General features: G+C 40.4%; 1 protein-coding gene across 1 annotated transcript; it reads right to left on the reverse strand.

Annotated features, from left to right (window-relative positions):
* Positions 1 to 16333: 16333 nt before the first annotated feature.
* On the reverse strand, positions 16334 to 20689 carry ncbp2 (nuclear cap binding protein subunit 2). The gene is made up of 5 exons (XM_069704759.1): positions 20551 to 20689; positions 20306 to 20392; positions 19468 to 19562; positions 19222 to 19360; positions 16334 to 16793 (listed from the first exon to the last, which is right to left on the reverse strand). Exons 1-5 carry the CDS (start codon positions 20623 to 20625, stop codon positions 16695 to 16697), a joined length of 495 nt encoding a protein of 164 aa, XP_069560860.1. The 5' UTR covers positions 20626 to 20689; the 3' UTR covers positions 16334 to 16694.
* Between the last annotated feature and the right edge of the window lie 642 nt (positions 20690 to 21331).

Here is a 21331-nt window from a genome sequence, read left to right on the forward strand (position 1 = left end):
TCTGGCACGGCTCATCAGTCATTTCGATGTGCTGGAGAGAGGTGAAATGCCAATTAGGCTGTTTGGCACAAACCACCTAAACACCTGAAAATTATGCATGTGCTTTTTTTTTTGGCACGTTTTCATTGAGCGAGATCTTGAATTTTAAAACAGGATGTCCACCAATCAATCAAATCTACATTTATCTCTCAAGGCCACGTTAGAGATCAATGTCTCATACACAAATACATCGTAAACAAATGTAAAAAAAACAAACAACTCCAGACAAACACACGTCAAACATACCGCTGACCTTCAAACTGGGTAGGAACCACAATCTGTTGTTCCCCGTGAAGGTCGTCAGTAGCAGTAGCTTAGCCTTGCTATTGTTCACCCCCGCAACCTTTGATCTTTAATCTCAACTGCATGCTGTTTTTTTAATCAAGGTCATGTGTTTCTGCCACTCTTTGAAGAGGGTCTCTGTGGGCGCACTACAAAAGAGATGGATTTTTCCACCCTATGTGGCATATTTTTGTTCTTTACACATGGAAGAATCAAAAGATCACATCCCCGATGACGTGGATCAGAATGAGGTGAGAGGGTTTGTTTGGCTTTTCTGCAAATCTACACTGATTGTGACAGAAAGAAACTCTTGAAATGTGTGTTGTCCAACAGCTGCTTTACAAGAAAAGTGCATTTTCTTTTCAAAGGGAAATCCTCCAAAGAGGCTGGCTTGTACCCATAAGTTTCTTTTGAAATGAGATTCTCTTTGATCCGTGTGGACTCAATAACTTACAGACAAGATCAGGCTACAAAACAGTATATTAGAAGTTTAGAAGTTTTGGGACATGTTGCTTGCTGAAAACCTACACAGAAAGATCAAAACAAGGAAACAAAATTACAAATATAAAAACATGTCAAAAGAGTGGAATGAAACTCAGTCACCAAGCAAACACAAAACTTCTAGGCCCGTAGTTATGGGGCCTCGAAGCACAAGTTGTCTCCAACAAACTGCAGCTGAACAGATCAACACTCCAACAACAAACACCTGAGCAACTTACCTCTGGCTTTTATACTGGAGGCTCCGCCTATGGAGACGAACTATTGTTAGCATTGGTCAATTAAGGAACATATACATTTCAACATAATAACAGTCAACTCAGTGGCTCAACATTATTGTAACTGTACTAACACAGACATATTGAAGCTGTTGAGGGCACTTTTAAAGCATTAAAATAACAACAAAAAAAAGCCCTCTATCCAAAAAAGGATAAATCAGAAAGTCTCATGCTTATTAAATATTATTCATTTCTCTATCTCTTTCTCTCTTTTCCTGCTCGTAACTCGTCACATCAGAGGACTGATGGCGTTCTTTCCTTAGTTAAAAAAAAAAAAAAAAAAAATTCTGCCACGACTTTGGTATCCGAGCCTGTCATTTCACTGACTCCGTCAGCTGTCATTTCAGTGTCAGATCGATGCAAACATCCTCCACCCCACTCACCTCCAGTGCTCATCAGAACCAGCGTCCATGGGTCCTTCTACTCAGCTCATCAGCAGTCCTGCTCCACATGACATCAATCAAGATCTTCATCAGCGTTCTTCACCCCTGAACCTCTCCGCCACCATCAATGTCTCGACGCAATCGTCATGGAATCACTACCCCTTTAAAATGAAGTTGTCACGGTGGGCTCTAATTGCCAAAGACATAACTTCGTTATGTCAAATAAATCCCTTTTCTTTCTCTTGAAGGTTTTCTCTTTTAAGTCTCGCTTGATTGATGTACTCTCATAGGGCACATGTTAGATCTGTGACACTTAGCGTAAAAATGTGGCAGCGCAGTTACCAAAACCGAGACACCTCAATCCCCCCAAAAATGTACACAAAATTTGGAGTGCGCTCTCTGCTCAACTCCATGGGGGAAATTGCAAAAGTGCACGTACCGGTGGTCACAATAACGTGTGTAACTCGTTACCCAAGTAACTTGTGGAAAAATGTATTGACTTCTATGGGATCCTATGGATCCAGAGGCTTTTGGAGCCAACCTCTAGTGACACTCAGTGGTATTGCAGCAAAAGGTACTTCTGCATTGACCTCCTTTTTCAGACACAGAAGCTACGTCCACTTTTATATATAGTCTATGGCTGTGACACTGTTTTGAACAAGGAGGCCCAAGTTTACAATGAAAAATCAGTACCATTATGAACAACCAAACTCTTTAAAAGGGCATGTTTTGCAGTAACGTGGGGGAGTTTACATTTTGAAGCATTAGGGAATCCATCACAGTCTAAGAAATAAGCATAATGTGGGCAAAGCAACACAATTTACATATTATTTGCATATTCATGATTATACAGGTGCAAAGAGGCTTATTTTGGCAAAAATTCACTCTGCATGGCTCCATTCTCTTGCTCTACTGTACGCCTCAAATGAACACTAACAAGACCTTAGCGCTAAGCCAGAATGAGCTGCACGCCGCCCGGTTCATTTCCCCACTGATACAGTGTACTGCCAACACTGATGAAGCTGCTGCATGATCATATTCAACAAAGCATGCAGGGTAAGGAATGATAGCTGGCAGCAGGAATGAGAGGAGGCACCTGTTCGTATGCAGTAAAGGAGGGACGGTGAAGAACAATGACTCTGAAGTGATACATGAGAAGAAGAACTGCAGTGAGAAACAGCAGGTAAAATCAACCCAGAGGGAGGACTGAGTGCGAGTGACAGGGGTTTACACACATACAGGCACACACACACACATACACATACATACAGCAACTGTTACCTCTCAGTGCCCCACCAAGTGTCAGCGCAGAGGAATCAGTGGACTATGTAATGGCATCATCTGCTGTCTCTAAACAGAAAAAGAGAAAGATGTGCACATCTACTGTAGGCGTATTCTATAGATTTTATATATATATATAAAAAAATCAAACCAAATGGTGTATGTCCAGTAATTTATTTAAAAAAAAAAAATTATATAAATGATATTGTTATAGAGATCGGTGCATAGCATCAACCAACCAAACTTACTGACCATCATTTTGTTTAAATTTATTGATGTATTTGGTGGCGGTAAATTTAAATTAGCTTTTCGTAAACTTGTTTAGCAAGGGCTTGAATGTAGCGCGCATTTAATTAAATCTTTAAAGTCCTGCACTGGAGGTTTAACTGAGTGCTGCCACCGCTTAAGCGTAATGATACAAAAGAAAAGTTACGTAATGCAATGGTCACCATGTAGAGAACTTTAAGTTTGGATATTTTGGTGGGAAACAAATTAAATGCATTTTAATGAACATTTGACCAATTGCCATTTTAATAACTGATATCACCTCATTATGTTCATGACGTCTCCTTCAAAACATTACTGTTGCAAATTAGTTTAATATAAATGTGATTTTTATGTAACACTGTTGCACCATGGTATAATAACCTGATTACATCTGATTATATCTTGGTTTATGTTATATTTTATCGGGTAATGGTTGGGTAAAAAGATTCGGAAGTAATTGGTTAAAACGTAGCTCAGTGTAAGTTTACAACAGCCGTGCTTTAGACACCAGAGGAGGATGTTGTGGTTTAGACAAAGATAATGGCAAGATGTTCATGGACATAACAACAGCAAGCTCTGTTGGAAAACACGAGTCAGTAATTAACTGTACTACTTAAAGAATGCTAAAGTTAGTCACGAATGACTTTGTAACACAATTAAAAAAAAAAACGAGTCTCAAAAGATTTAAGTCTGTTTTACCAGTTTTGGTCCCTCAAGGACTTTACTCTCCCTATGAAATACTTGTGGGGTAGAAAACCACTTTTGAAAATGCAGAGGGAGACTCCCTCTCTCAACAGGACACCGTGTCCTAAAAGGAGAACATAACGCTGCCATCTCTAACCCCTCCACCTGTGATAAGCAAAATTGAAAATTGGATTGATGCTATTTGTTCTCTTGATTATTTGTTGCCATATCTGAGACATTTGATGGAATTGCCTTACAATCACACAGAATGTGAAAGTGTTCAGCACCAGAGGTGTGAGGAAAGTAATTTCTCGCACATTGTGAAAATGCATCGTCTCATCTCAGCTGGCTCACAAAGATGTCTTTTGAATATTACCGTGAAAGCATCCCCCATTCTACCCTGAATACAAACATATTTTACAGTTGTTATACCTATTGTTACTTTGAAGATTTATCATAATGAGTATGTTTTGCATGAATTTCATTTCAAATGTGTTTTTTTTTATTAAAAAGGAAACTCAACGGGCATCTCCAAAAAGATCACGGTTGAAAGGAATAAAAACCAAAGAAGAAGGCAGTGATTTGAAAATAATTCAGTCCAGCTTTAAAACCGTCTAATGTGTGCATGCTTGACTTGTGTCCCTGCCTTCCCAGTAGGCCGAGGGCGGAGCTCGGGCCTGGTGACAGAAGGAAGCGGGCTGCAGCTTAATCTGAAGGTGCAGAGACAGTAAGTAATTCTCGGTTCATATCAAATCTGTCTTCCTGACTCATTTGTACAGGTTTCTGTGCTGCAGATTGGCGTTTTAGTCATGCTAACACTATCAGAGGCAGGATTGTTCTGGAGGGAGAGTCAAACCTCAACGAGCAAAGGCAAGAGAAGGCTTCCTGGATTTGTAATAAGCCTCAGTGAAAAAAGAGAGTAGAGAGGGAGCAGTTGATATGATGAAACTCAAAGCTGCTGCTGACTGCAAAACAATTCTTCCCCCTACTATTGGTAAATGTTAAAGGGATACCTGTGTTTCCAAAGGAGGTATTTTCTGTTGTCCATTGGTAAATGGAGAACAATTTATCTTACTTTACAAAGGAGGCTTAAATGAAGATGCTGATAATGCTGATATTCTTACTACATTTTAATATTTAAAACTTCTATACAGCACCTTTCCTCACAAAGTTGCAAAAGTGCTCTACGGGGAGGCAGACAGTAAGAACAAGCAAAAAGCAATCAAACGAGCAAATACAAACTATGAACTGCAAACACAAAGAAGATTAAAATGGTATGAAACGTAATAGAAAACAATGGATTTGTGAATCCAGAAGAGACTTAAAAATCCCTGGTTCAAAAGAAGGTAAAGGTGTTGGTGTCTTTATTCTTAACCCTTTGCTAAAATATGGGGCAGTGCTACAAGCAAAACAACATCACATTGATGAATAACCCTTGTTGTTGTCCACCTGACAAAAGAAAGTCTAGTCTTCACTCTCTGTTTGGCCCTTTTCGGGTCTCCGACTCTTTACGTACTAAATATTCCACTCATTAAATAGCTATCTTTGTCGGTCTGGTGTTTGGTGTTCGACAGGATAAAAAGCAAATGGGAGCAGTAAAACAATAAGGCAAGTGAACTAAAACAAGAAGCTGAAAGGAACTAAAATGCTCAATAAAGCTGAGGGCAACTGAGAAATCTGGTGATAACTATTAGTCCCACACTACAAGCGACCCATTTAATCTTATTTATAGCCATTCAGTCTGTTAGTTGATAAAGTATTGAATACTGCATCTTGAATTTGTAACCAACCAATGTGTTAAACCAACAGAAATCTTTATATCCCCATCTTAATATACTATATAACTTGGGTTCCCCGCCCATGTTTAAATCTAGTCCTCCTCTCTAAATCTATCTCGGGGACATTAATAAGTGACTGTCAGACAACATCTACTGTCGGTATTCATTCCTACCTTACCCGTTGTTAGCCGGAGTTAGCGTAACGCAAATGGATCTCAGTGGAATCTGGGAAAATAATTGCCTCATTTATCCAGACATCCGCTTCACTTTGATATTGAAATCTTTGCTCCCATTAATATGTAAACAGATGCATGCTCACACATTTAGGCTCTCTCATGCAGTCACAGTTACACACACATATCCACACACACACACACACACACACACACAAACATGCAAAATTCCTTCATCACAACACAGTAGTTGTTTCTCTCTTTTGTTTGTCAGGCACTAATCCAGTCAGAGCTGGCATGACATTTCAGACCAGTGAGTCCAGTAATGCCAGCTCCCCTCTGGGCATTAAGCTCTTCATTTCTATATCTGCTCTCATCATCGGTTTCTCTATTTCTTCTTGCTTGCTTTGTAACATCCTGTCCAAAGATAGGGTGACTGATACATTGTGGGGGTACTTCTAGAGTTGCTGAGGTGTAGGAGGACAGGTTGCAACTCAGTCAGTATAAAAAAGAAAAGAAAAAAGAATTACAATTATATGTTTGCATACTGAATTGGAAATTATAAGAAAAAATGGTGAAGAAATGGCTGGCTTACATAGTTCAAATAATTGTATCAACTTAATGGATAAAAGGTCAAATAGGTGTAAAAGAAAATAATCTATAAACAATTGGATAGTTTGCTTGAGTTGAAAAAAAACGAAGAAGTTAAAAGTATTGCATGGCAGAGAAAGATAAAAGTAAACTGCTGTGATATATAGCTAAAAATAAAAAAAAAAATCAAATGGCTGACGTAGCTAGCCTAATTAATGGAGAGATGACTGTTTAAAATTAATCAAAAAAGAATTGTAGATAAATTGTTGTATTTATTTATTTTTTTTTAACAAAAAGCGATTTGTTCTGCAGTAAAGTTTGCTAACCGATTGGAATGTGGTTTGGGGGTCGGTGACGGTTATTTGCACATTCATGCAGGTTTGAGTCTGAAGATCCAGATACGTCGGACTCTTTTCCGATGCACATCATTTTCATCAAGTTTAATCAGCGCCATTACGTGGGAGTGCGTGATGGCTCATTTACATTTAACATCTTTGATATGGAATTTGTGAGGACGGAATATTGACGGCTGAACATTTGAACACAGAACATTTAACTCGAGGATTTTCCCCAGCTAAGTGTCCGCTGATTCACCGTCTGAATATTGATAGGAAATGGAGGTTATTTCCCCTCAGTGTCCTTTATGGTCGAGTTCAGTTGATATGAGATGATGAAATTTCATATCCAAGCTTATAATGGCGACCGTGCCTGTCATCATAATTGGACTTGCTCGGGGGCAAACAGTGAGAGTGTGTGTTTGTGCTGGACTACTCCCAGGTGTAACTGTAGGTAACATTTGCTGGAAAAGAGCACGTGTGCTCAGGAAAGCTTCCCTGTACAAATAACAATTATCTTAATAGGAAGATAGCATCAAATAATATACATTTTTCAATTTCTCCAGCCTGTACATGTTGTACTCCAGCAAATGATTTCGCAGTTTCAGGTGATAAAGCCGATGCACCTACTCCTGCTGATATGCTTTAATGTGCTGCTAAATTAAATGAATCATTTTGCTTTGCAGCTGTCCCTGAGCCACTCCACAATCTCGTGTCCCCATTTTTTGGGTTTTTTTTTCCACATGCTCCTATATATTTTGCAAACCAAATGGAGCCAGCCAAGTGATCAATGCACTCTTCTTCTAACTTTATATTCCCAGCATCTGTTTGGATTCTTTTGGCAGGTCATGTGGCTGGAAAAATACTGCGTGTCTCCATTGCTGTGAGCTCCTGAAAGAAGCTCAACATAGCCTGAGTTTTATTATTCATTCATTTTCCAAACCTACTTACTCTTGTTCAGGGTCACACGGAGCCAAAGGCCTATCCCAATATGCAGCGGGTGGAAGAAGAGTTACACTGCTGATATGCAGTTACCCGGTCCAACACCAAGGCTCGCTTTCACACCTCATGCCAAGCAGTCATTAATGATTATTATGTTATTGAAGTCCAATAATTTAAGTTTAAGATGGCACCGGGCCATTATACAAATATTCTGCCCTGTGAGGGTTTTGTCAGTAGGCTGAGAGCTGCTTCGCGTCTCTGCCCAGTCACCCTTGTAATGAAAACAAACACAGCCTCAAGGTGTTACTTATGAGGCTGGGTTTTTAAAGCAAGGTCAGACAAAAGAAAAGAAAACAACACTCTATAAAAGTGATATTAGAATACATATTTCTGTTCATGTTGGTATTAGGTGTCGGCCTGACACTGTATGCTGATCGTTTCTGTGTAATCAGAGATGGTTAACATCCATTCAACTGCAGGAAGATGATCAGGACTTCACAGTAACTGGTGAATTTCTGGTTTTCGCTCTGGCTCAAAATATGTTTTTTTTTTTAAACTGTATGCATTAATTATACAAATGGATCATAGCATGATGTCTACAAATAGTCCAACCTGTATTCTACTAGAGTCTGAATGAACATGATGGACAGAAGCAATTGTACTTCTCACACATCAGTAATTAACTGTTGTTATCATGATGTTTATGAGTGACAGTGTTCTGCAGGATAGGAAAATGAACGCTGGATCGGTCTGAAACTAACAGAAACCGTGGAAGTACAGCAGTTCATTTTATAAACATAAAGCCTAAGGAGAAAGAATAAAAAAGATGCATACATAAAATGTACAGAAATTGACCACTTACTTGTTAAAGTATTGCGTGAGCAACACAGGTTTTCACTTTTAAAGGGATTTTTATAAACAGGATACCTGATTAAGTTTCCAGTCTTTATGCTAAATCAAGCTGACCAGCTACTGTTGACAAATTCATATTTTAGTGACATGAAAGTGGTGTCAATTAAACTCAAACAATTGTAATTCAGAAAATATTGTGGTGTTTCTTGAAGTACAATTTGTAATAGGAAGCCGGCTCTCACTCCTCAAAGCACGAGTTTAATTTAGGAATTTACCTATTTAGCAAGCAATTATTTAGCAAGGAAGCCAAGAAAACAAACTCTATAATTCAGGCGGACACACAAACACACCTACACAAGCTGACAGAAATACAGATGCCCAGTCAAGCGGTTCAAGGTAGGATAAATATAGGTCTTACATCCTGAGCAGGGGGAGTCTGACAAGGTTTGACATGAACCTGTAGACGAAACTGGCTCTGCAGGTTTCTGCTCATTTGTCAGCTGCAGCTCGGCCTGGACATCACCGGCTAACCCGGAGGGGACGACGGGAAGGACCCCAGCCTGCTGAGAGGCAGCATACCACCAACAGCTCCAATTATATCTGATCTAGTCAATGGATAAACAAGAGAAATTGAAAAAAAAAAAAAAAAAAAAAAAACGGAGTGTTTTCATCTTACCACCAACAACAAGTTGCTTGTCAAAAAACTACGAACATGATGACCAAAGCTTCTACTGCAATATAATGAACACGAAGGAAATTTGTTTTTTGTACGCACACCTAAGGCCGGGTATCATTCTGGGCACTGACACTTTGGCTTCAATACCAGTTATTGACAATACCTTCTTTCCTAGAAATCCCATTTGAGATTGACTGTAAAATCGTATGGTTTGCTGGTGTTTACTCAGATGGAGAAGAAGGGGATGGGGGGAGTGTCATGAGCAGTATTTACCTGCTTCTTGTACCCGTGAGCTACTGTATGCTTTTGGTTTTCAAAGACAGTCGCCGGTACCGCCGGGAGGAAGAAAGTGGATCGATCAGAGGCAGGAAATGGACTGTGCAAAATTGAAACCGACTGAAAAATTCTCCCGTAATTATCGCTGTGTTCAATTAGCCTTAACATGATTACTAAAGGGACCGGGTGCTCCGCGGTTCAAGCAAAAGGAGCTCGAGCGTGACAGTTGTTTCTGCACATAGATTACATTTAAAACAGCATGTTTGAAGACACTTAGGTATCAGAGAAAAGACCGCGGGGCCGAAAATGTTTTGCTTCGAGCTGGACAGCTAGCCTGTCACCAGAAAACCTGGAATTGTACCTTCGGAAATCACAGGCTTCAGAGGTACGAGGGTGCTCAAATTTCACTCCGGTAAGTGCTTTCACCGAGCTGACACTGATCTTTAGTGAGTAAGCACGAGGAACACGTGTATTGCAGCACTGTTTCAGCACCGAGGACGGGGTGAAGCTCTTCAGATGGCTGCGGCGTATTGAGAGTGTTGTGGAGCGTGATATTAGGACCAGCGTTTCTCACCGAGACCTCTGAGCCGTAGCACGCTGTGAGCATCACCAGGCCAGCAGATATCACTGACAGGGTCTGTCAGCTGGAACAAGACGTCGAAAAGGTTTGTGAGGAGTCTGACCTGCTGTCCAGACAACCTCTTTTACTGTGAATTATGTTCGTATTAAGCAATTCTGCTTCAGGGATTTTACACTCGGCTGTCAAAATTCAGTTTTAAATGAAGGAAAAGTAAAGTGTGTCAACGCTGGTCTTTCCAATTGCAAGGTCATACCTCTGCAGTCTGTTGCCATTTTAGACCGGATGTACCTCATGCCTGTCACTAATGATCACCAGGTGTGTTCGTTCCAATCAAGCACTACATTATAGTTTCTTCTCCGGGGAGCAGAGCAACAGTCAAACCGAGGTGCCTCAAACCGAGGTTTTTTTCTTTCTTCTTTATTGGGCCTTTTGAACATGAAGTCGTCTGCAGATTCCTTTTCATTCTCACGTAGCTCCTAATTAACCATAACCACGGTACTTAAGTAGGAGTTTTAGTGACGGCCCAAAATCCCCAGACGTAGCTTTAAAGACATTAGTTCCGAATTGATCCAGCAGAGGCTGAGATATCTTGTAGTATGGATGAAACTTCGAGAACACCATATCGAACAATGTATTGCATTGTAGCACCACAGTCTCTTAAATGGAAATGCAAACGTCGGTGTCTCGGGTTTTCAAACAGCTCACGTTAGCACAATAGCTATTAGGAATGACTCCCGATTTTCAAATATCAAATTATCGTCGAATAGTTCCGACGAATATTGAATCATATTTTAGATTTAAATTCCCATCTCTTATACTGCGGATAAAATCTGCTAAAAAAAAATCTGGTAAAATAGATGCTTGTTGGCCAGAAATGATCAGCCTGCTTCCGTCTGCATCCTTCTTATATTAAGGACCTATGGCTCCACACATTTATATACATTTTAAGAAATGAATCTGCCACCAATTTTGATGTAAATTGCTTATATGAGGTGTGACAACATAAACCTTGACAGGCCCAGCAATTAATGGCAGCAGGCTACAAAGACAAACTAGTGCTGTAATGTGGCCTGCTTCATTAGTTTGAGGATCTAGACCTATAAAATCAAATAAACTGTGCACATTTTTGAAAATTAGTAATTTCCTATAAAGTTGTTTCCCTGTAACTCTCAGTAATAACATAACTGGTTGCTCTTAACGCATTAAATACAGCCCGAGGCTACGTTCCCCCCTCAGAAATTGAATTCCCTTTTCCTCCTCACGCTTCCATCTGTGCTATTTTCTCCACACAGCATCAGTCTGCTACAGCGGATACATCATCTCATCTTAGTCAATCACCTGCTGACAGATGGAGGGCTGATCCAGCACGCGGGCCTACTGAGAGACAGCGAGAATAAATATGACCTGAAAGTGGAACTGCAGCAGGACACTTGACCATTCAGAGGTCAAATGTCTCAAATTTCCCCTGAAAACCGAATCAACGCTGTTTGAGGGAGATATATCAAAGGTCATAACTCTTTTCTTCTTTTTTTTTTTCTCCTCCCTGATTCTGATTTTACATTGTCAACGTATCAGTCTTGCCATTATTTTCAGTGACATAAAACTTGTGTTTTTATGTTCCCTCCGTCTCCCCTTCGTGTTGTATCGGATGACAGATGAAACAGATTTAATGAAACCTCAGATGATGAAACACTACACAACGGCATCTGTGTGGAAGGACAAAAGGCTTTTTTAGGGCTTGACACAGAGCACCTACCTGTCAAATCGTTTTCAGTGATTCCTCTTCAGCCTTATCACACAACACTGCTCAGTCTGAGCCACGACCGACACTAATGCTCACATTCAGGCTGAATGTAAAGCATGTAACCTGATAAAGCACCTCATTTCCCACAAATAGTTCCTCTATGGCCACAAAAATGTCAAGCTACCATGTGCTAATTTAGCTTCTTTATGGGCGCGCTGCAGCTCTTCACTGCAGATGTGTTTCCAAACGAGCCATAGAGCAGTGGATTACTTTGGTTGTAATGAGATCCCCCTCAATAACAGGAAATCTGCATGTTTAGTCGCTGGACTGTGTATGCCTGCAGCTGATATTCTCCCGAAGCAAATACAATGTGGAGGAGGTTAAATGTCTCTCCTTAAACTGTGGAATAGTGAGGCAAGCATTTAAGAGTAGCTCATAACTTAAGTGTAATCTACATTTGATTCAACCTGGATATGTCTCCACACTTTAATTTCTCTCTTTTCCTGGTAGAAATGCCATTCCACACTTACAAGCCGAGTCCAGTCATCTCTCTCTGCAGCACTTCTCACCTGATTTACATACTTGAGCAAAATGCTTTCAATACTGCCCTCCTTCCTGCTAATTTATATCCCACCCCTCCCCCCAATGGCTAATTATGAATTCAATATTCTTTTCTAATTGTGGAATTAATTTATTAGCTGACTTGGCTGGGAAACGTCTCGCACAATCACCGTATTGTCTCCTTCCCGGGTGAAACACTTAAGACACAAGCAGGTGGGTGTTCATGAGGGGAAGTATAACTAAAGACAGCGCACAACAATGGAAGCAATATTTTTAAAGAATGAATAGCAAAGCATCCTCTCTAATTTTGTGTCGTGGTATTTGGAAAAACGGATTTATCAACTGAAGGATTGAATGTCAAAAGAAGAAAAATCACTAAATAGGCAATGACAAGCAGTCCTGAGGACACATTAACATCACATCCAGCTCTTCTGTCCTAAAACCGCCGGCATATGATGCTACAAATAGCAAATAACAGCCTCCTTCATTCTCTGAGGACCCCGGGTGGCTTTGGGGATTTGCTCTTTTTCATCTTCATGAGCATTAGTGAGGTGGAGCATAAATATTGGCTCACAGCCCGCCGTCTAGTTCATCCCGAAGATGTTGGATCGGGCTGAGGTCAGGGCTCGGTACGGGTCAAGATCTCCTACACCCCCCCCCCCCCCCCTCAAAAAAAAAAGTGCACCGGGGGAATTGTCACCCTCAAGATTTTCCTTCGATAAAACACAGGACTGAGAGAAGACTGAACGTTTTGACATGAGCTCACGATGGTGTGTTAGTCTTCTTATCCACCAGGCTCCCTTCATCGCGAATTAATAACCACGTCATCTCCCACTCCAAAGTCTGGCGTTACTCTACATTGTAATGGTGGATCATGATCCAATTGCATTCATCTGTAACCAACCAACGACAGCCCATCTTAGTAATGCATTTCTCAGAGACAAAGCAAGGGATTTTGATGTATTTCTTCCCATATTTCCAAACAGCTCTCTCATTAGCATAATGTCTCATTAATTCTGGGTCTGGCCTCGGTGCCGTCTAATTCTCACTTGACCCCGTTTGAACTTGACTTTTTGAACTTGACCGATAACAGTTTAATGTCGTAAATCTGCGAGAGCCGTATCATCTGGGGCACATTTGGCCCCTCAATGAGCTTTACCTCTTTTACCGCAGAAGCATGGAAAATGGATAAATCCCCAGGCTCACACGGAAAGGCAAACACACATCATTTGAATGCATAGAGCACTTGTGGATCATGAACAGGCTCTCTATGGGATCGAGGACAGAATGAAATCCTTCTCCAATCCAGTCAGCAGCTGAGACCAGAACTCCTTCAACTTTAAGACCCACCTGCAGTGTAATGAAACGGAGATTAGAGGATGCAGATGAGCAACGGAGGCGAGCAGCGGTCCGATTTCATCTTTAAATCTCTGCATCCTGTATGTTCTCGACAGGAGGGGTTCACTAACGTTTTAGTCATCACGGACTCTCTTTGTGCTTAAAATACATTCATTTCAATCGATTTTGAGAGTGTGCAGGTGTTTTAAACATTTGGGCTGGTTGTGTCAACCTTTTACCAGCACAACGGACACGTGGAGCGCCAGAAGCTGCTCAACCTTTCACTCGTTCATTTGTCCTCAACGTTTAGTTAAAACATTTCAGCCGTTTAAATGAATAACTTAAAGATGTCTTTTAGCTTATTTATGTCACCTATCTGTTACTTTGAGCTACGGTAGCTATTCAAACTGTTGACACATTACGTTGATCTGCTTATTTCAACTGTTTATCTGTTTCCGTTCATCGTTTCAACATTATTTTAGCTAATTATTTCAACTATTGATTTGATCTATCTGTCACTTTTAGTTAGTTATTCAAACTGTTAATCTATTTTGATTAGATATACATTTCACCTCAATACTATTGGTAGTTATTTCAAATGCTTTTGACTAATAATTTCAACTCTTTAATTCCAGCTGTTTATCCATTGCTTTAACTATTAGCCTACATTTAATCATTTCAACAGTTTTTTTTTTCACTTCAACTTTTTATGTGGTAATTTAAGGTAACCGGCTCAAATATTTAAGTAATTAGGTTTCAGTTAATCATTTCAACAGTCTATTTTTTTTGCTTTGAGCAAATTGTTTCCCTATTGTTTTAAGCTTTTTATTTGATTTGTTAATCAGATAGCGTACTTTTAACTAACTTGTTTGACTAATCATTCCTTACCTCACACAAATTATTCACCTATCAATTCATCTGTTTATTCACTTCTTTAACTGGCGGTGTAAACCAGCTCTTACTTTTCGCGAACTATTTTGACTTCTCTGCTCACTTGTTGGACCGAGGGCTTACAAACCTGAAGCTGGAAACCTTTGTTGTACTGACGATCAATATTAAAACATCTTTTTTAAAAAATAAATAAATAAATATTTGTTTTAATTAGTTGAGATGCTTTTCAATCTTTTCATGTGTTTTGGAAATTGTGAACAGAGTACCTCCGGTTTGGAATCACTACTGAGCTGAGAGGGCTTGTTGGTTGAAAGGAATAATTGCTTCAAGCACTTGGTTCAAATCCTGGCTGACTCCTTTCTCTTAAACAAGGCTTCAAAAGGACGTAGATGCCTTGTTGTCATCAGAAAGGGAACGCTGCTCTCTAATGGACAGGGTATTTACTGGTGGTCCGCTGTCTCTCTGCCCAATTATTCAAAGGAACTCCATTTCCTCTTCTGCCATCTTGTGGCATTTTCAATATCTGCTTCAGAGGATGTGACTAAGAATACCGTTTATCAGCTGATGCCAGGGAACAGTCGCGAGGACGAAATGCAATACGCATCTGAACTCGAGCCAGTTTCGCTGTTTTTCTGCTTCGCTCCTCACGTCACTTCCACGTCTCATTTAGAGATAAAAGACCAGCTCACGGCTCGTAAACAGCCAACATACCTCGTTCTTTATTACAGGCAGAATGGGGATTGTGTAAGAACACAGCACTGACTTACAGCTGAGCAGGAAGATCAACAGCAAACGCTGTGAAGAGCGAGGAAACCACACCTGAGGAAAAACAGGAGCGTTGACCTCACTGAACCTTGATCCTAAAGCTTCCAAAAGGAAACGCATATATCGATAAAAACCAAGAGCTCCATCTACCTATAGGAGATCACATTACCCGGAGGAGACCGTGATAGAAAAGGAAGCTGACAATTTCTATTTCTTGTTTTCATTAAGAGATTTTTGTTTGTTTCGTCGATTTCCATATTTAAGGTGTAGGGTGACGGTGAGGCTTTTCACTTTTTCACATACCTTTTGACGATCGGAGATGCTCACGGGCGACTTTTGGAAGGCTCACTGAGCTTTTGTGGCATTAACATGCAGCTTCTTGGGCTTTGACCTTAAACACAAACATGTAGAGTTTACAAAAGGTGTTTAAAACCAGCAAACAATCAGCCTCAGTCGATGGCAGCTCTGGAGATCTTACCTTACAGCGACAATAAATTCAAGCGTCCAAGCTGGCTTTATTGGTCGCATCATCGGCTTCACAGGAAAAATGACCGTTTACAGAGAAAGCAGTTATCATCATGGAACAAACATAACTGCATATGCCTCTGCATGAAGGCACCGTTTTTAGCTTTGGAATTTTTGTCACTTTATTCGTTCGCGACAACAAACAGAGACCGAAAGTCCTACTGAAAAACTCAAGGACTAGCCGGAACATTCACTTAGAAGACGTCACAAGAAAGAACCCATCATATCAAGTGTTTATCCCCTCAGTCCTCCACATCTGTGCCAAGGGGATTGTTGTCTCTTCATCCGTCCGTGCTTACTCGGCATCTGTCGGACGTGTTACTATTTGTAAACATATTCACACCAAGATCTGAGAGTGTCGAGTTCGCAGTTTGTTTCCACTGCCCACGTATGGCAAAGGAAACAATCTCTTCATGCAGGTTTAAGCTCCTATATTACACACTATTCTTGCAACACATTATATACAGTATTAAAAAAAAAAAAAAAAAAAAAAAAAAAGTATTGCTGCAGTTTTCTTTCTTGATTGCCGAGTTCGTAGATCGCCAAAAAAAACCTTCCGATTCTGTGGTTAAGTAAAGCAAATTTCACGTGTAAAATTGTCCAAAAAACACTTTATTTAAAAAAAGTAAACACAATTTGGAAACCAAAGTTCTATTACTTCAGCACATAACTCGAGCCTGAAATGGAAACTCAAGAAGATCGTTTTCAATATTTGATCGGAGTCTTTCCAGCCTGAAGGAAAATGTATATTTCTATCCACAGAACAATGAAAACGTGAGCAGTTATTAGACAGTAAGTTCGGCCTGCGTTACCACGTAGACAGACAGCAGGGTGTCATGGAGGCCATGATAAAAGTCAGAAGATCTGTTGTGGCATTGTCGAAGAACGAATCCAGTCCGGGACTGAGGGTGGGGCTCTGTGTGGTCCAGGCAGACCGCTGCGGTGGGGTTCAGTTTTAAAAACTATTGCGTGCCTCTGTGGGTCGATGCTGCTGAGCCAGTTTACCGTAGCCGCCTCTGGCTGGGTCGTAGTCCTGCCTGTACTCATCTCTCACCTGCACAACAGAAACACAGCCGGAGGGCACCGGGAGATGATTACAAAATATTACACACAGATGTACACCATGAGGGGGAATAAAAAATAACAAATAAAAACCCATTTAGCTGTTATTTACATTTGATCTTTTGTGTAGCACGTTGAGTAGCAGCTTTTATACAAAAGGTGCTGCATAAATCAAATCTAATCAAAATCAAAAAGAACAACCGCTTATCCATTTTTAGATAATAAGCTGTCGTGTACGAGTATCGTAAAACTAACTTTAACTGTGTGACAAACAAGGTGACAAAATTAAAGAGTACGACTATATCAAGAATATGAATATATGGGAGGGCGTCAAGCAACTTCCCCGCTGAGGGGGAGAGACGCTGTCCGACCATCGGAGAAGCACTTCAGACCGCTCCGGCATCTTAAGGGAACATTGGCACTTAGATCTTATTATTATGTCCACCGTAAATTCAGATTAAGCATATCCTTGAGTTAACACACCTTTCATCATTTTAGTGGAGGGTTCTTATTCTAATGTTACAGACCGCAGGGTGTTTTTTTATTTTATTTTATTTTTTTAAAGCAATGATCCAGCCCTCCGTCCAGTATCTACGTTTCCATGTTTACAATCCAAGAAAGCATCGACAAAATTAAACTTGATTCTGCATCTTGTGTTTGTTAGAAGCATAATATACACTTTTATTATTCTAATGTGTTACCACAGCAATGCGGTCTTTTCAAAGGCCATGGATAATCGTGCATAATGTATTTTGTAAGTTCTAAATATCATACTGCTGTATTAAAATGTCGTGATGTCGTTTATTGATTTGTTTGAATGCCATTTCAGCACGTGTCATTTTTCAAATGTCAAAGTGCTGTGTTTAATGTTGTTTTACAAAATTCTGCCGTGCAGAAAAACCCTGAACTTTTTCACCATGAAGAAAAGACAAGAGGCGGTAGAAAGGAGACCCTGAACCTAATGATGACGCAACAATTAATGTACGAGGCTCTAAACTTAACCGTCGACAGTTAAAACTACAACACAGAACAAATGAACCTGATTTTGGTGAAGATCTTAAGACTCCTGCTGGCTTCGAGCTTCACTTTCAAACGCATTCATGTAGCTTCATTACGAGTTTAACTGAACTGATATGGATTTGAAAAGCACACGCGAGCATTTTTTTGAAATTCAGCTGCTGACATGGTGCGAACTAAACTCAATTTCACAGTGTGAAGATATGTCTGGCCAGAGTCCGCGGGGAATCGTTAGCCGTCGTTCCTGCCTACCAGGTAAACCCCTCGGGTTCTTTTTGACCAATCAGCATGAGCCGAAAACCGGCCGATACTTTGCCACTGTTGCAACGACCTGCGGTCCTTGTGCACCAAACAGCTTTTACCTGATTACGGGACTTTTTTTTTTTTTTTTTTTTAATCGTTTAAATGAATACCAGGCACCTTGACGAGGCGCTGAGCTCAGACATTCTGCGATTTAACGCTGCGCCCCTTCGCTGTCACCAGCTATCCAATCACAGCGAAGGAGGGGCGGGGGAGAGAAAAAAAAAAAAAAACGTAAGTTAACCGCCGACACTTGTCGCTAAACGGTCCTCCCGTCGGAGCGGCTGTGCGAACGCTAATACGAGCCGATTTACGAGACTGTTATCGCAGCGGAGGAAGCTGAAGCTGTGAGCGACCGTCAGCGCAGCCGGGCTACGACCGACGCGCAATCTGTCGAAGGGGTGTCGCAACCGCGCCCGGTGGTACCGGGCTGAAATTCAACGTGTGAGACTGGATGCAGCGCGGCCATGTTTGCAGCCGGCTGGGCGCGGACCTCGAGTTTAGTTCAAACCTACCGGAGAAGCCTTTAAGCAACCGTCATTACCCACCGCATGACGCGTGTTGTCAACCGAAACTCACCGAATTTTATACATAAAAAATAAATCTATAAATATAAATATATATATATTTTTTTTGTTGTTGTTTTTTTTGTGCTGTATATAAAATGAACAGGTTACCAATCTCGAGCAAAGCTCAAGTATCTGCGAATTCATTTTCATGTACACAATAAAATGCAAAGAAGGCGGTGGCTTAATTCAAAGTTAGGATTGAAGCTAAAATATTATTGCATGCCCTGGATATATATATATATATATATATATATATATATATATATATATAAATAAATATAAATTTATGAGAGCTGCTACTAATTGTTTGTTTTGCTTCATCTCGCTCGAGCACCGCCGCCATTGCGGAAACTACATTTAGAAACGACCGCTTCGACGTCATCACTCTGAGCCACTCGACCGCTGAGTGGCTTTTTGTGGCTGTAATCACAGTAAAAACAAACAAACAAACAAACAAACAAACAAACAAACAAAAACAACACAAGAAAGCGGTGAGCAAAAGGTGGGCGGAGCCGGGCTGGTCGTAACCCTCACCTGTCCTCCGGACTTGCCGCGGCCGTACTGCCGTCCCTCTTTGAAGCCGGCGTCCCAGTCCGTCCTGATGATGCGGTCGTCCAGCCGCGTGCCGTTAATGAAGCGCATGGCGTTTTCCGCATCTCCCCTCGTGTAGTATCTGCAGAGCAGGAGTCAAGGTGCAACGCGCGCGCCGTCACAGCGACGGAGGTCATTTACCCGTTTTTATTTGTACTTATTGACTTGGTCTCGTACGGAGAAGGATACTCGACGAAGCAGAACCCACAGGCGGTCTTCTTGACTTTGTCCAGGCCGATGATGATGCGCTTGACGTCTCCACTTTTAGCAAACAGCTCGTATACCTGTTCATCAGTTACAAAAAAAAAAAAAAAAATAGTTAAAACAACTGTGTAAGATATCATAAGAAACATCAGTTCAGAAATTTGAATACACATTTTTAGAAATTATGTTTATGTATTATATTCCATGAGAAAAATCAGTGTCCGGCTTTAAATGCATGATAAAAAAAAAAAAAAAGGTAAAACACATCAAAAAAATATGTAAAACTTTATTAATGTGGATTATTAATGATGGATTATTAATGATGGATTATTAATGATGGATTATTAATGATGGATTATGAATGTGGATTATGAATGTGGATTATTAATGATGGATTATGAATGATGGATTATGAATGTGGATTATTAATGTGGATTGTGAATGATGGATTATGAATGATGGATTATGAATGTGGATTATGAATGATGGATTATGAATGTGGATTATGAATGATGGATTATGAATGTGGATTATGAATGATGGATTATTAATGATGGATTATGAATGTGGATTATTAATGTGAATTATGAATGATGGATTATGAATGATGGATTATGAATGGATTATGAATGATGGATTATGAATGATGGATTATGAATGTGGATTATTAATGTGGATTATTAATGATGGATTATGAATGATGGATTATGAATGTGGATTATTAATGATGGATTATGAATGATGGATTATGAATGATGGATTATGAATGATGGATTATGAATGATGGATTATGGGATTATGAATGATGGACTCGGGGTCCTACCTGCTCCTCGGTGGTGTAGAAGGAGAGGTTCCCCACGTACAACGTGTTGCTCTGCTTCAGCAGCTTCTCCTGGTCGTATCGGTTCCCCTGATGACACCGTTATTATATTAATTTATTATTTATTACAGCGATTAAATATCGAAATCATCACAAACGCGAGCAGCGACGCCGACCCGTCAGCCAGCCGTTGGCGTTAAACACCGCCGGACGTCCTCGACGTTTATTTTATTTTTTTCCTCACTCACCTTAAAATGTTGGTCTCGGTATTGACTCACGTCGATGTAAGAGTCGCTCGTCAACGCGTTTAATTTGGCCGACATCGTGAAGGTTTCTCAGCGAGGGAAGAAGCGCCGCATCGACTCGAGCTTGTGAGGAGGTGGGGGGGGGAAAACAATTACGTCGCTTCCGGTGTAATACGTCCGTTCCTTTAAAAGACTCCGTGCGAAACGACTTGAAATTGCAACCGCGCCCGTCGGGTCCTCGTGACGCACGCGGACTGTTAATCTGAATGATGTTGATTATTTTTAAAACAGGAAGTCGAAACGCAAATTGTGAAATTCTTGACCGATCCCGTTTCAAATTATTTATATTCAATCCGTAATAAAAAAAAAAAAAAGGCAATCCGTTACAATCGGTAAGGAAATAAACACAGAAGTAGCGCATTTGAGTTTTAAACCAAAGAGAAATATTGATTTATTTTACACCAGTGCTTGAAAGATTATATTCATGTTTTTTTTTTTTATTTTATTTTTCTCATAGTCACGTGATCATTTCAGCCCCCGGAACGAGATGTGGTGTCACGCTATTGGCTGTTGTCGTTTCACCTTCGCTGGTTCCTGACGGACTTTTACTGCATTATACTCGTGTTTTAATAGTTCATTACATGTTTGTCAGATATTTATGCATCATATTAAAATATATATATTTAGATAAATCACAAGATTTGCCATAAAACTTCAGGACAATCTTGTGCTGATTCTCAAGACTGTTTCAGTCCATAAATCACACTCCCAAGAATACTTAATA

The sequence above is a fragment of the Brachyistius frenatus genome, unplaced genomic scaffold (assembly GCF_029030835.1).
Source record: "Brachyistius frenatus isolate BFR_SWC_R1_liver_20210118 unplaced genomic scaffold, ASM2903083v1 Contig_52, whole genome shotgun sequence".
NCBI classification, from domain to species: Eukaryota; Metazoa; Chordata; class Actinopteri; family Embiotocidae; genus Brachyistius; species Brachyistius frenatus.

Coding starts and splice junctions, on each gene's coding strand:
- ncbp2 (XM_069704759.1), bottom strand. CDS start 20,625: ATGTCGGCCAAATTAAACGCGTTGACGAGCGACTCTTACATCGACGTG. Junction 19,563..20,305: donor TCTACACCACCGAGGAGCAG/GTAGGACCCCGA, acceptor ACTGATGAACAG/GTATACGAGCTGTTTGCTAA. Junction 16,794..19,221: donor GCGGCAAGTCCGGAGGACAG/GTGAGGGTTACG, acceptor TCTGTTGTGCAG/GTGAGAGATGAGTACAGGCA.